The sequence below is a fragment of the Petaurus breviceps genome, unplaced genomic scaffold, assembly GCF_028583685.1.
Source record: "Petaurus breviceps papuanus isolate PSGF00001 unplaced genomic scaffold, PetGlider_PUasm1.0 164, whole genome shotgun sequence".
NCBI lineage: Eukaryota > Metazoa > Chordata > Mammalia > Diprotodontia > Petauridae > Petaurus > Petaurus breviceps.
In genome coordinates, this window is record NW_027185735.1 from 11,594,387 (window position 1) to 11,610,054 (window position 15,668).

Here is a 15,668-nt window from a genome sequence, read left to right on the forward strand (position 1 = left end):
CCTAAACTGTGCTCTAGTTTTTACTCAGAAAGGGCCCCTGTTCCCTTTGTAGCTACAAGTGCTAGCAATCCTCTTGGCCATGGAACTGTGACCAGGTACTTAATTGCTTTCTAAATAGAGACATGTGATTAACTCATATAGTAGGAGTAATGTCCTCAATACTCCTCTAGGCACTTCCCTACCCCGCCCCTATCAAAATTAGCCTAGTTTTTCCTAAAACAATATTGACATTGTCCTTGAGATTTAATTAGTTCAGGAGACTAAGGCACTGTCCGTGAGATAACTTCCTGGCCACCTGTGCACAAAACATCTAGGACAACAGGGGCTGGGCCTCCTCCCTCTGGCTTTTGACCAGAGACCAAAGGCTTGGACTCCACCGGGAAGCCCCGTGTTCAACTGAACCAATGCTTCTTCCTGAGTGAGTATCCCTTCCCTACTCTAATTGTCCTTTTCCTGCTATGGCCAAGCAATTCTCCTTTTGATACCTATTGGAGAGGTTGTGAGTATCTCATTTCATTCCAATTTCAAACCTGAACTACTAAAAGACTGATGTGACTCAAGTGCAGTCCATGACAACCCGGGAAGGACCCTTCCTTGTAAGTGATTGAGAGTGAGGAAGAGTATCTTTGATTAAATTGTAATAGAAGTATTTATTGAGTTGCCTTTGTCCAGACTGGAAAGAATATCCTTATGATGGGGTTCAGGCTCTGGGAAAGGCCTTGAACTCTGACTGAATCTTCCAACTTAATGAGGCATTTGCCTGAGGCCATAAGCCTTTCATTAGAGCTAGGCCCAACTCTTTTACTCTCACTACCCTAGTCCTCCATTGTCCAGCTACTTCCCACCCTTGATCCTACCAAAATATCTATACCCACATCTGTTACCCTTAAACTAGCCTAGCCCTCTGTTGTCTGTCATCTCCAGGTAGCCTTCAGCTTTTTCCCACCCTTAATCTCATTACTAGAGTCTGACCTCATTTGACTCCTCAAGACCATTCCTAAACTCCTCTTCTAGATCACCCCTAGATCTCTCCCACAATCTTTCTGTATATACCGCATTTCCCCGATAATAAGACACTGTCTTATTATTTTTTTTGGACAGAAAAACACCAGAGGGATTATTTTCAGGGGAGGGCTTATTTTAATGAACATTGACAGCAATTTTAATAAACAGGTAAATGTGAACAAAAAAATGTACCTTCATTCAATAAGCAAATCACTGGGGAAGAACAGGATGACGTGCTCACTGCTGCAGCTCTGATTGGATGCAGCTCGGAGCTCGGAGTTCGTTTCACGGTGGGGGGGGGGACGGTGCATACAGAGGGTACCGTAATGTAGCGTGTAGCGCACCTTCACTACAGTAGCAATCTCAATAGGGCTTATTTTCGGGGGAGGGCTTATTTTAGAGGAATCTTACACAGTAAGGGGAGGGCTTATTTTCGGGATAGGTCTTATTATCGGGGAAACACGGGTAACATGCATCTTGCCTCCATGTTATAGAAGAGGCCAAGAATGATCTAGTGCAGACTCACCCTGTGTCAGATTATTCTGGTCTGTTTGTCAATGCAAGCTTCATGTATACTTAGGCTCCCTAAGAGTCTATCCATTAAGGTGAATCTTTAATAAACTTTGCTTTACTTTGGCTGAGAGAAGACAAGTCAAATTCATTTGGCAAGACCCAACGTGTTGATATTTTGGGGTCTTGAGCACCCCTAAACCTTAAACTTTAACATTTTATGGTTCCCTGACCAGGAATCAGACCTGGACCTCGGCGGTGAGAGTGCCGAATCCTAACCACTAGAGAAGAAATAGGTAAAAAGGTAATGAAAAGGTTTTAGGAGAAATGATTCTTCAAGTATGCTAGAAGTTGTGACTATTGCTCTGCTTGGTTAATCAAAATGTTTTCTGCACTCTGATCATATTTTATCTTATTGTGGAATTTTTATTTGGGAATATCATAAATTGTGAATGTGTCAGAGACAAGGAGAATTGTCTTCTTTTGAGTTTTTCTCTTCATGCAGGGATACTTAGAATTAAAATAATTAAAATAATAAATTTGTCTTCAGTAGATTGCTGTCTAAAAGGCAGACCACAGAATTTTTTTCTATATTTCCCCAACTTGTCCTTGCTATTTGGATCTCCAGAGATGGCTGCTTCTCCCAAGTTCGAGAGTATACTCTGTAGGGTGGCATTCCTAAAATTATAGCTCATGAGCCTCTAAGGGTCTGTATCCTATTCACAATCAGCCAGCCGGCATAATTAATTCAGCAAAATCATTTCCTAAAGTGGTATAGAAAAGCAAGTACAAAACACCTCCTTCCCTCATAAACATAGGGTTCACTTTCCCACTGATACAGAGTCCACGGAAAGAATACACAAAAATTTAGGGTATAATGGTGGGGAGCACGTGGCCTAGGCCATACATTCCCATGTTGTTGCCACACCTCAAAAATCCCTTCTTTCCCATGGAGTCTTCACAAAGCTTCCCTTTGGTACAGTATTTGCTAAGTAGTCACTCCAAAGGGCTCCCAGGATGTGCCCCTCACCCCATATTTTCAATCAGGTATCAAACCATTTCATTTCTGTCTCAGCTACCTTCACATCTCTTGAATCCAATCTTTTCTTTTTTACTTATGGAACTACTGCCTTAGTTTAGGCCCTCATTATTTCTGGCCTAGATTATTGCTATATTCTCCTAATTGGTCTCCCTCCCTTAAGTTTTCCCTACTCTAGTATATCCTACACAATGCCCCCAAAATTGATTTTCTTTAAGTGCGGGTATTACTGTTTCTCTTTTGTTTTTTTTTCCTCTCTTGATTAAAGGGGCCACCACCTGGATTAACTTCTTAAAGAGGCCTACTCACTGAGTGGGCATTACCTCACTCAAAGTGAGAACCTGAAAAGACCTTAGCCTACAAGGGCCAGGGTCTCCTAATGCATTCTGGGCCATCTCCAGTCCTCCTGATGAGTATCTGGCCACTGGACCCAGATGGCCCTGGAGGAGAAAGTGAGGCTGGTGACTTTGCACAGCCCTCCCTCACTCAAAGCCAAGTCAACTGCAAGTCATGTCATCATCTCCCTGATGTTGGTCCTCTTCCAGAACGAAGGACAAACACTACAATCCTTACTTAATAAACTTCATTGTCTCCCTGCTGCTGTATGATCAAAGAAGATAATCTCCTCTGTTACAATTTCCCTTCACCCCTGCCCAAATAAGGTTTATTTTTTCCCCCTATCTTCTTCCTTTACAACAATAGCAGGATGTCAGAAAAATTTCACCTATTTTTCTAATTTTTAAAATAAATTTTTATTTGTAGCCCTTACATTGCCTAATTCCCCATTCCCATCCCTCCTCCTCCCCCTCCAGAGAAGCATTCCACATAAAGTTTTTCTTTTTTTCTTAATCAAAAGAAAAAAAGGAAGTAGAGGGAAAAAATCAGCAAAACCAAATAAGCTGTTGATTTTTCTGAGTTAATTATTTCCCCATGTGGTCTACTGTGGTGGGCCAAGGCAGCCCCTGCCTTCTGTGGCAGAGCTGAGAGAATGTGGGGAGCCCTGCCATCCCACAGCAGGGTGAGAGAGAATTGGGAATCCTGCTGTTCCCCAGCAGGACTGAGTGCTATCTACCCAGAGGCTGTGAGAGAGCCAGGGAGTCAGTGGTGGAAAACAGTCTCCTTTATTGTTCTAAGTACAGGCCTTTTCTTTTGTAGGATGCCTCCTACCGGCTTTAACCGGTGGACATTGCACACTACAGCGTTCCTAGGGTGAAAACACCACACTCATCTTGAGAATCTAGTCCTCACAACTGCACACTCGAACTCTTCCCTGGGGGATGGGGAACTGATCCCGCCGGGCAGCAAGCCCTTTGCCTGAGGGGGCTTATTCAGCCATCAGGTCTCACTGGCCCGTGGTCCTCAAATCTCCCCTTTTTTTCTGTTGCAAGAATGGGCATTGCAGGTAAGTGGTGACCATGCAGAGCACGAGTCCAACACTGGCAACACAGAGAACAATGCAAAGAGGTGCAATGTAATCAGGTGAAAGTGACATACGGTATATAACCATGTGCAAATGCAGTGGTCTTGGTCTCTATCTGCAGAGAGGTGATGGATATTGCAAGAACTACCGACACAATAGGAGATGCAAGCAATACACAAAATACACTTCTTTCATTGTCCCCTTCTTGCCAATAGCATAAGCATTCAATCACAAGTACTACCAAACCACCCAACACTACTTGGAGGGTAAAAGGAGTTTGAATTACAATCTTATTCCCAACAATAGTGTGGTCCCTACATTGTGCAAGCTGACACAGAACACAAGTGTTATTCCATAACGTTCTCTGTGGTGAGGTAAACAGATTGGTGGAAAAGACAAACAGCCAAATGGACGTAAATAGTATTGTTTGTGCGTGTATGTCCTTGATGATTATTTATAACTGTCAGTGGCTGCGACGGCTTTTCATAAGTCCCATTGCGTTCGTTGCTATTCTTGATCACCCTTTGCTGTGCTTATGTTGGTGCTGGCTCATTCAGGGTGAGTGATGTTAGCAGGACTATGCAGCTCTTCACTCTCAAATGGGTCATTCTGTTTTGGGGGTGTCTTTTTTTTGCCTTTTGGAGGGCAATTGGGGTTAAGTAACTTGCTTTTTTTGTGTGGGTGGTAAGTATCTAAGGCTGGAACCGAACTCGGGTCCCTCTGACTCTGGGGCCAGCACTTTTCTCACTGTGCCACCTAGCCGCCCCTTTGGGGGTGTCTTTTCTTTCTGGAAGGACATCAGTGGTGTGTTTGTTGTGTCAGATGCATTCCTTGGAGGTTCTGTGAACACTCAGACACACCATTGTGGGATCTAGATTGGAGCAGCTCCATCACCTGAGGAAATACAAACCATACCCTTTAACCCAAGTAATTACTATCCCAAGCCCCTTCCAGGTGTTTGTGGCCAAGTCTTTCCACATTCGGTCTATTACAGGGTGTTCTGCCCCTGTCCCCCCCCCCTTTTTTTTTCCTGTTTTTTGAAGGAACTTTATCACAGGGAGGATAATAAGTTACATCCATCCTCTGTGGGCAAGTAGTAGAGGAGTAATAAGGACAAAAAAGTAGAGGGCAATTTTTAAGGATCTATGTAGCTTGTTCCTATGGAATTGTTGAGGTATAGAAACCAGTGACCTTCACTATGAGTTACATGAGTATAAGTTGTGACCTCTTTTCCTATGAGGGTTTGTAACTTTTTTTTCTTTTTGCTTTTTGGAGGGCAATTGGGGTTAAGTGACTTGCCCAAGGTCACACGGCTAGTTTTTGTGTTAAGTGTCTGAGGCTGGATTTGAACTCAGGTCCTCCTGACTTCCAGCTGGTGCTCTATTCACTGCAACACCTAGCTGCCCCAAGGGTTTGTAATTTTAAAGAAAATTTTGTATTCTGTGTGTTTAAGCTTAGCAGTATAAATATGTTGGCATGTATATATTAAGTTTTTGTTGTATATTGAGATCAAAACAGTGAAATCCGTTCCACTTTATGTTAACTTAGCTATAAATTGTAGGAATAAAGGTTTTAGTAGGCCTCCTAAAAAGGCATACTAAGGATTGAAAAGAAATTTTAGAAGTAAGCAGAATGTAGGTCAGGAGATGGCTCCAGGGGCCATTTCCCTGGCCCCATAGAAGATCAAACCTCTATGAAGGAAATCAATGGAAAAGTTGTAACTAATTCTTCATGAAAAATTTTAGCATTAAACAGTAAAGCAACTTAGGTCATAATTTCCATATGTGACAGCTTAGCTGTAGCCTCCTCTTTAACTATAGGTAAAGGTATAAATGCCTGGTATAGAGGTTTACTCCTTTATGGCTACATAGCCTAATTGTGGATTTAGAGGTTTGAATTGCAGAAGTTTATTTATTCATTTAAAGGTGTGGGCTTCAGGTGCCTCAGGGCTGTTGTCAGAGGGGTCCTCAATAAATTTAGTTTGCTTCCTCCCTTTTGTTAGGTTGGGGAGGGCAACTGAAACTCCACTAATCTTTGGCATTTTCTCTACAGTCAGGAGTAACACTTCCTATCCTTCACATAAATTTAATTGACTTATAATTGCATTCTGAACACACAAATTTTTCTCTCACAGGGAGGCAGAAATGGTGAAAATGCTTGTCTGTTTGCCTCTCTGATCTGAGGGAAAAGTCCCCTATCCTATCTCTTTGTTGACACCCATCCTGAAGGTTTGAGTGAGAAAAAGAGATTCCCAAGCTCTTAAAAATCTCAAAATTTTTGTTCACACTTTTCATGCAACTAATTTATACCTATCTTAAAATTTTCTACCTAGCTCCTCTCTTTACTACATGTTTGAATTTCTTTCTAATTCTGACTTGACACTGCTCCTACACTTTTCCAACCTGCAGTGGAATACAGTTTTGCATATATTTGTGTACATTTGTATAATACATTCCTGTAATGGAATTCATTTTCTGTCAAGCAAGAAACAAGAGAGGGAGTTTTGCTGTGAAATAGGGAAGTCAAGATTATCCGGGCTGTGTAGGAGGGAAGCCCCACCCAAGGACACCAAGCCCTTTGATGTAGTAAGGTAGAAGGATAAACAGGTGTAATGTAAAACCTTAATTTGCCGCCTCAGAGGGTGCTAAGAGGATGCCTACAGTAAAATGGTGTGCTCTGCTTCAGGACAATGATATGACTTAAATTGAAGTGCTTTGACTTCCTGATCAGAAAAAATAGGAACAGTTACCACATGAAGGGTCAACTAATACCAACCACCTTAAAATGGATTTGCTATTTAGTTTTCAACTGAAATGCCTAAGTGCAGGTGGCAAGAATATATGCTTTACATTTACCTTTTTTGGTGCCGGCTCTTTAGTACACACCTTTAGCCAGTGGGGAAAATCCCAATGTAACAAGATTGGTATATTGTAAAACCTAAACTAAATAAAGTTTGCAAAGTTCTGTCAGTCTCAGTTTGTCTCAGCCTTCAGTATGTGGCCCTCATTTAGCTTATAGTGCTGCTTATGCAGGCAAGAATTCATTCATACTGCACAAGAGCTTTCAAGGAGGCAACATTCATAAGAACATTCTCTATAGGCCTCCTTTTTATGTGCTTCTAGGCAGGCTGTTATATCCTATTTCTTAAAAATGCAGGAAGGCCTTGCGTTTATGCAATTAGACTATTATTAGCAGTAGTGCTGTTCATTAGTTAGGATTCTAAATTTGTTTCTGCATAAATTGCCATCCAGGAGCTTGGATCCCCAGAGGTTTTGTCCCTTTGGATTTGTTGTTGCTGTAAACCTGGGGGTCTGCTTAAGGCTGCGGCTATTCCCTATTGTTGTTGGGGCCAAGGAAATGGCCCCTGGAGCTGTCTCCTGAGCTACACTGACCGCCAATGAAAAGCTTCCCCCCCCCTCCCCATTTTGGGCACTGGGGTGTTGGGCCTGGAGAGCCCAGCTCTAGCAGGTTCCCTTTTGTTATTCCCCTAATGATTACACTGGGCTTGCAAATGACCCGGGTTTTCTACAAGTAAAGCACTTTCGATCTTCCTTTCTCTGAGCTCTCATTTGTCCCACTTGTTGGATAGCTTTGTCGAGGAGGGGAGCGTACTGCGCTCTTTTCTCCTGACTATGTCCCCGACAGGGGTGCGTAGGCTCTGACAAAAGGGGCATCGAAACAGCGGAGGAGCGGCCGGCTGCTAGAGCTTTCCGCCTCAACTGGGTGGGTAACAGCCCTTCTCTCCCTTCTCTCCCCTGCTCTCCTTCTTCCTCCTCTACCTCTCCCGGAATCCCAGCATCAAACTTCTGCGCCTCTTGGTAGTACTCTGGCTTGACTAAACACAATTTGAGAACATTATATAGCTGGAAGCGATGTCCTGGGAAACTCCCTGGCTCTGCCCCGGAGTAATGGTCTATCAATTCTTTCCCTACGATCTCACTTTTTAGGATTTAATGTGCCTCTCTCAGTAACCGCGGACATGCAATTTCCAACAAATTCAGAAACTCCTTTATTTGGCTCTGCATGACAATAGTCCTTTCTCTTTCACTATGCCTGAAAGGACTTTTTGGTACCTCTCTTGGCTAGGCTCCCTAATCTGCAATTGCCCCATAATCGTAGCTTGCTTCTGAAAAAGTGAATTACCATGTGCGGTTCTTCCGAGCCTTCCTCCTTCCTTACCTCGTCCTAGGATGGGATGCCCAAGGGGGACCTTCTGGCTGAGACCGCTGTGGGCTCGCGCGTGGGACACCTCACTCGGTCCGTCTTTCCTTCACCTAGGCCCGTCCTTCCTGTGTCTCCGTCCAGTACATCCATCCGTGGTTTCTCTGCCTAGGCCTGTCGCTTTTGTGTCTTGGCCCGTCGTTCCTCCGCCCGGGCCGTCCCTGTGCCTTGGCCCTGTGTTGGGCTTACCACTTCTGTCTCACTTAAGTCCCGGGTTGTGATGTCGGTTGTAGGGGTCTATCGCTTCTATATCTTATGTAGGTCCCCCGTTGTGGCGCCAGTTGTGGTGGGCCAAGGCAGGGAACCTTGCCCTCCCGCAGCAGGGCTAAGAGAATGTGGGGGCCCTGCTATCACCCAGCAGGATCGAGAGAGTTATGTACCCAGAGGCTGAGAGGGGGTGAGTTAAAAGAGAGACGGGACTCAAAGAATGTTGGAAAATAGATTCTCGTTTATCGTTCTAGAGTGCAGCCTTTTATAAGCCGCTTCCTAATAGCTTTCCCCTGTGGACATTGCACACTAGTGTTCTTAGGCTGGGGGTGAAAACACCAAGCTCATCTTGTCCAGTCCTCACACCTGCTTGCTTGAACTCTTCCCTGGGGGATGGGGAACCCGATCCAAGCCTGGCTGCAAGTCATCCGGGTCAGGGTCTCACTGGCCCCTGGTCCTCAACAATCTACAGCTTTGCTGAAACTGTCTGAAATAGTATCTCTGCTTATTCCCAGGATTTCCTAAGTAAACTATTATGTCATCAGCAAATGATAATTTTACCTCACCTTTATGCCTTTAATTTCTCTCTTGTCTCATTGTTATTGCTATATTAGAACTATATCAAATAGTGGGGAGAGTGGGCACCCTTGCTTTTCTCTTGTTTTTATTGAACCATCATTGCATCCCTAGTATAACTCTGACTTGCTCGTAATGAATAATTTATTGGATGAATTATTCAACAATTTTGAATGAACATTAATTCATGATATTTGATGAGGGATGGCTCACAATAGGTTCAGCAGGATCTCTGATCTTTAGGTAAGACCAGAAAGCCTTCGATTCAGCCCAGGCTAACTTGGAGTCAGAGTTGTAAAAGTTTATTGAAGGGGGCAAGGGTCCTTAGGGAACCTGCAAGTTTATTGTTAGGCTGTACAGCAGGCAAGAGTCCTTTTGGGGACCTGCAACCTCAAAGGGGTAGAATTACGATTTTTATAGGAAAATCCATAGTGCTAATTATGCTAACTAGGTGATTAAGGGTGGAATTAGGGAGGAGTTAAGGTGGGGCCAGTGTTCAAAGGAGCATGCATTTTTAATGTAACTTCGAAGTCGTATTGCCCATGATTCACTGGGAAAAAGCCCAAGGTGGGGGCTACCTGGAGGTGTGGTTTTAGGCTTGAAACGTCACTAAGTCAGCCAGCGGTCAAGGGCTGACTGAGAAGTGCCCAGTCTGCCACCCATCAGTGTCATGTTTGACAAGATTGACATCTGGGAACCAAGGTTAAATGGAGACTCAGTGGATAGATAGATAGGCCAAGGAGTCAACCTAGAGATAGGGTACTGAAGGATTCATGGGGGCAGGGGGACACTATACAAGGGGGAGATAATAGTTGCCTGAGCAGGAATGTTTATAGATACTTTAGTGAAGGATTCATAAGAATAACTTGTTCTTGTTCCAAGCTGAGATAAACAATTCATGAGTTGTTGCTGGGCAGAGTTAAGGCTCTGAAGCTGGGAGGGGGGGGGGGGGGGGGGAAGGGGAAGGGTTAATGCTCTGAGACGGGGGGCGGGGTAGTGTGATTCTACAAACTGGTTTTACAGATTGGTATTACAGACTGATGTTACAAATTGGTTTTGCAAATTGATGTTACAAACATAGATCCTAAGCACCCCATCATTACTGATGTTACAAATATAGATCCCAAGCACCCCATCAATATTCATCTGTAGTTCTTATTTACTTTATCCTTCCCTGGTTTATGTACTAGGACTACATATGTTTCTTAAATGGAGTTTGGTAGAATGCTTTCTCAGTTTTTGAGAATTTGTGTAGTATTGGTATTGTTCTTTCAGTTTGATAGAATTCTGTCAATTTATTAAGTCCTGAAGTTTCTTCCTTTTGTAGTTGCTTTACATCTAGTTCTATTTTTCTGAAATTTGGATTATTTATGATGTTTATTTGGTCTTTTTCTTGTTTGGGTATTTTACATTTTTAAAGGCAATTTATTTAGTGTACTCAGTTTTGTTAGGCTGTAACTGCAGTTTTCATAATTCTTTTATTTCTTTTAGTTTCATTTTACCTTGTTCATGTGTTCTTTTGTTGACTTCATTTTCTTTCCTTAAATTTTAAATTAAATTAAATGATTAAAATCAGGCTGGCTAAAGGCTTATATTGCTCTTTCTAGTCTTTTCAAAGAAACCACTTTTAGGTTTATCCTTTCTATATTATTTCTGGTTTCTAATTTATCTACTTATCCTCTAATTTTCAGCATACTCTTCGTTTGTGCTTATCTTGGGATGTTTGTTGGGTTAATCCCATTTTATATTTTGTAAATAGCTTTCTAAGGATATGTTATTTTCTGCTGAGGGAGGACTGCTTTTCTTCCCTTCAACCCTCAGTCCCTATTCACAAAGGAGGAAATGATTGATTCCTTTCCCCCTCTTTTATTTGCTTATCTATTCCCCCCTTTTATCTTTTCTCCCTCTTAAGTAAATTTACTATCCCTTCACCCCCTTGTTTTTATTGTTTTTCTAAAAAAAAAAATTCTTGCTCTTTTCATTAACTCTTCCCTGTCTGTCCTAAACTTTTATATTTCGATTCATGGGTTTTTAATTTGTTTCTGCCTTGGTTTCTGTTTTCTTCATGAGATTAAAGCTCCTACATCACCAAATCTGAGTTCCTTTTTCTAAATTATTTTTACATTATTGCCTTATAGATCTTGTCCCATCCTCCCTTGTTTCTGTTGTGCCTTACTCTTGTGTGAGGAAATGAAGATAAAAACATTTGTTCTATGTTAGTATTTATACTTTGTCTTTGACCATGTGGTCTAATTCTAAACTCTACCTTCCAAATGTTCATTTTCTTTTCCATTTGCTATGTAATCTCTCTGGGTACATGTTCTTTCATGTTTCTCAATGTTAGATCCAGGATTTTGTTCAGAGGCACAACACTCCTTCAGAAGTGATGTCTCCAAATACCTGGAGAATAGACCCATGGAAAGTTCTCCTTTTGCTACAGAACCCCATCCCCCCATGAGATTGACTTGCTTTTATTTCATACCTGTCTCTTTCTGTATAGTAATTCAATGACATATTAATTTCCCTTACAATATCCATATGAGAATAGGCATGTTGGTGATATTGGCCAGTGAAGCCAATTGAGAAGCTTTCCCAACAAGTGATGTGGAATGGTGTGGAGTATTTTTATTTTTTTTTCAATGCAGTATTTGTTTCCTTGACAGGTGTCTGAAAGATAATGTATGTGGTTATGCTTAGGAAATCAGGAAAACACTGAGGTCTTCATTCTCAAAGATACTTCCTCCTCAGCAGTGAACTATCTTCAGAGTAACCACCGAGAAAGGTAACAAACCCAATAACAATAAAAATGCCTTTTCTTCTTTAAGCTCACTTAAAAGGGGTCTGAGGCTTTGAATTGCTCAATTATGTTTAAAAAGGCAATGAACTTAACCACACAGTAAGCAAATGAAGAGTCTGACATAGGGAATAAGCATTGTAGCAGTGATAGAACTAGGTTTGAGACCCAGCATTTACTATTTGGTCTGTAAGTTTCAGCCTCATTGGTAAAATGGGGATAAAATGACCAAAGAATGTCATAGCTTGAAAAGACTTTAAAATTCATCACATTCAATGCTATTTTAGTTATTTTAGTCAATCAGTCAACATGCATTTATTAAGCACCTACCAGTGCACTGTACTAAACACTGAAAAGACAAAAAGCAAAAATAGCCCCCACCTTCGAGGAGTTAAAATTTTAATGAGAAAAATAACATGAAAATAAGTTAGGTACATACAAGATGGATACAGAGTAGATGAAAGTTAATATCAGAGGGGAAGGCACTAACAAGTGGAAGAACCAGGGACTCCTGGCAAAACATGAAATTTAAGATATCTTGAAGGAATTCAGAAAACTTAAGAGGCAGAAATGAGGGGGAAGGAGGGAAGAAGGGAGGAGAGGGAGAGAGATTCCTCTCCTGAGGCATAGAGGCAAGAGTCCCTCATTCTTAAAAAGAAAAATCTTCACTAGACACCACCATCCTTTCAAACTATTACCCTATATTTCTCCTCTCTTTCCTAATTAAACTCAGAAAAAGCTACTTATTCTTGTGGTCTTTATTTTCTTTCCTCACTTCTCAGTCCTTTGCAATCTGGATTATGACCTCACCATTAAACTGAAATTGCCTTCCAAAGTGACCAATTGTTTCTTAATCACCAAACATGATAGTACCATGCCATCCATGCCATGCCACGCATATCCTGTTTCCTCTACCCCACACACCTCCAGTTAGGCTTGGCTTTGACAGGGAATGAATGGGGTGGAGTGGGTGAAGTTACTGGCTGACAGAGTACTATTTTCACATATACGCAATATCCCACACAAATTGCCTGGCACACAACAGATGCTTAAAAGCTTATTGATGGGTTGATTGATGTAAGTATGCCCCAAACAACATCTTGTAAGAACACTTTTTATGTTATCATCATATTGCACTGTGAGTTCATAAAACCCTTCTTCAACATCTTTGGTCAATCACTTCTTTGTAATATCATTCCCATGAAAGTGATAGGATATTCCCAATAATGCCGATTCACCAAACATTTTTGGTGGAACCAACGAGCAAGGTCAGATGGGGTATCTTGTATACTTATACTTTGTATATTTGTATACTTAAGTTTGATGCCACATGATGCCTCACCCATTTCCAGGCTCATGCTAGCACTCTTTGGTACAACCATGGTAATCATCATCTGTCTAAAGCTCTGTAAGTTTCTTGATGCAAGGCACTGATTAAATGTTTTTGGAATTGAATTGAAAGATTAGTTACCATATTTTCCTGTTAAAATGACCAAAGAGTTTCCATATTTACATTTAGGGGGGAAAAAAAGTTCAAGTAAATGGAAGAAATGTAAGGAAAAAACTACAGCATATTATTCTGAGAAATTTTTTTATATGTAAATAAGGTTCCCCCAGTTTAATTCAGGTCAAATGAAACCAAGCTTCTTGGAAAAAAACCTTTTCTTTATACTGTGTATAATACTGTCAATGCTAAGTAAATTAATACAGACAACTATAACCAATATGACTTTAATGTGGCATAGTAAGATCGTAGAGGGGAAAAAAATTTAAAAAGAATGACTCTAAATTTAATTATTTTTAGAATACTGATTCTCATAATATGTATTTATACTATCCCATCAGGAATTATCTTTCACTTAAAAGGCATTTTTTTTCCTTTACCTTACCCCAAGTGGAACATCCACATGCATAAATGAAAACCCCAAGATACATGCATAGTTACTTTATAGGTATTCCTTCTGGATAGTATAAATAAAATATGTGTCATAAATAGTTAAATACTTTCCCTCCTACATTTGGAATGGCTAAATGTGCACAAAGATTAATGCCTCATGAGTTATCAATAATGTAAAAAGGAATACTACTTCTTGTCAAGAAGACACCTCCATGATACAGTCACACATATACACATGCTCTTTTCTCATATTTCAATCATCATCATTATACTGCGATATGCACCCTATAACATTATTAGTTTGAAGTATGAAGCTCCCTTTTAAGGCAATCTGCATGAAATTGTATTACAAAATATTTTTTGTTGTATAAAATTGCAATTAAACAGGAAAAAACCAACAAATTGATATGCTACCCATGACTCCTAACAAAGCACTAAACCTAAAAAAAAAAACCCTTTCTTTATACAACTGTAAAAAATATTAAGCTGCTTTGCAACCATCCTTTACCAAAAGTTAGATACATTACACCATTCTAGCAGCAGATTAATAAATAAGAATTAAATATTCTATTTTACAAAAACATACAGAATGGCTGATTTAAAAGTAAAGAGATTGGGAGACAATTCCTGCAAAATCTTATTTGTTAAAGAGTCAGACCACATTCAAATGGAAGAACTGTCAGTGCTAAAGCCACTCTAGAGACAATCACATGAGTTATTTTAAAATGATATGGCACCTTGGTTGCAAATATTATTTTTTTTTTAAACTGAGCTTCCAGGAACTAAGAAGAAGAACTATCTGTCTCATAGCTTTTATTAAGCAAACTTTATATAACCACCACATAGTGGCAAGAGATATAATAGCTGTTTCCAGCTACAGAAAGTACTGAATCCTACCCTAACATACAGATTACTAAGATGCCACCTACAAGAAAGAAAGAAAGAAATATTTCAGTTTGTATTTCATTTTCTTGAAGGCATTTTTCATGTGGGGCTAATTTCATTTTCTTGTCACTTCTGTGAGTGTTGCTCAGTAACTATTTTCATGGCCAGCCAAAATGTAGAGATTGCTGTGTGCTGAAGGATTTTCTGTTGGTCTACTTTCCAAAACAACAACCCTGCAATTAAACCAAAACAAAAGAACTGTTTAGAAGTAAAAGCACATATTGCATGCTTCAAATAATAACAATGCATCAGACTACATAAAGAACACAGAAGGGGAATTATACTTGGCTTTAAATTCAATTCCTTAAAAGCTTTAAAATTCTTTATACAGTACTCTGACAATATTTGCCCTTAAGGAATCAAAAACCTTTGTTACATGGGATGGCTCCAAGAGGGACAAAGGAGGTATAGAGAGAGGGGACAATTTTAGGCAATGCAAATCAAAACATATCAATAAAATTTTCTTTTAAAAACCAGAAACACTGGAGCTTTGCTCACTCTTTAATAGAAACAGAAAATTATATAATTCCCATTGTTCATTCCATCTGATACAGTCCTTCTGAGTAATCTACAAGGCTTGAATATCTTATTTCTTGATCCCAAACCATATTTCATTGTCCTGCCTTCTATAACCTTCACAATGAAACTGAATATCAAAATTGATGCTGAATAAATATGCATGCAGATCTTGTCAAATTTTTTTATTAAATTTATTTCATCATTCTTTGCAATGGCTATTTATTAATAAGTTGCATTTATTTTTTACCATAGTCCTACTTGTATTTATCATGAGTATTGAAAGATAACCAACTATCTTATGTAAAGATTTTTCTTATTGTTTATGGAAACACAGTGAAACCAATGATTCTTTACCATTTACAATGTGAGTGACCTTGTGCAAGTCATTTTAACTCCATGGGTCTTGGTTTCCTCATCTATTAAAACTTAAGGTGTTGTTTGGCTCTACATCTTTCTTATAAACTCCTTTATTTGCCTAAAAGAGGAAAACCTGTGAGCCATCCATTTTACATCTTCTCATTTCATGTCAATTACT

The 15,668-nt window shown here is 40.2% G+C and overlaps 1 protein-coding gene and 1 long non-coding RNA gene across 2 annotated transcripts in view; both read right to left on the reverse strand.

Annotated features, from left to right (window-relative positions):
- Window positions 1–3,281: 3,281 nt before the first annotated feature.
- LOC138156851 (uncharacterized) lies at window positions 3,282–9,370 on the reverse strand. The gene is made up of 2 exons (XR_011167234.1): window positions 8,154–9,370; window positions 3,282–4,868 (listed from the first exon to the last, which is right to left on the reverse strand). It is a non-coding gene; the product is annotated as an uncharacterized lncRNA (long non-coding RNA).
- Window positions 9,371–12,512: 3,142 nt separating this feature from the next.
- The window catches only part of MAP4K5 (mitogen-activated protein kinase kinase kinase kinase 5), a 171,904-nt gene continuing 168,748 nt past the window's right edge, over window positions 12,513–15,668 (reverse strand). Inside the window, exon 32 of the mRNA XM_069082327.1 lies at window positions 12,513–14,787. Coding sequence (XP_068938428.1) covers window positions 14,700–14,787 — 88 coding nt within the window. The 3' untranslated portion in view covers window positions 12,513–14,699. The remainder of the gene's footprint in view (window positions 14,788–15,668) is intronic.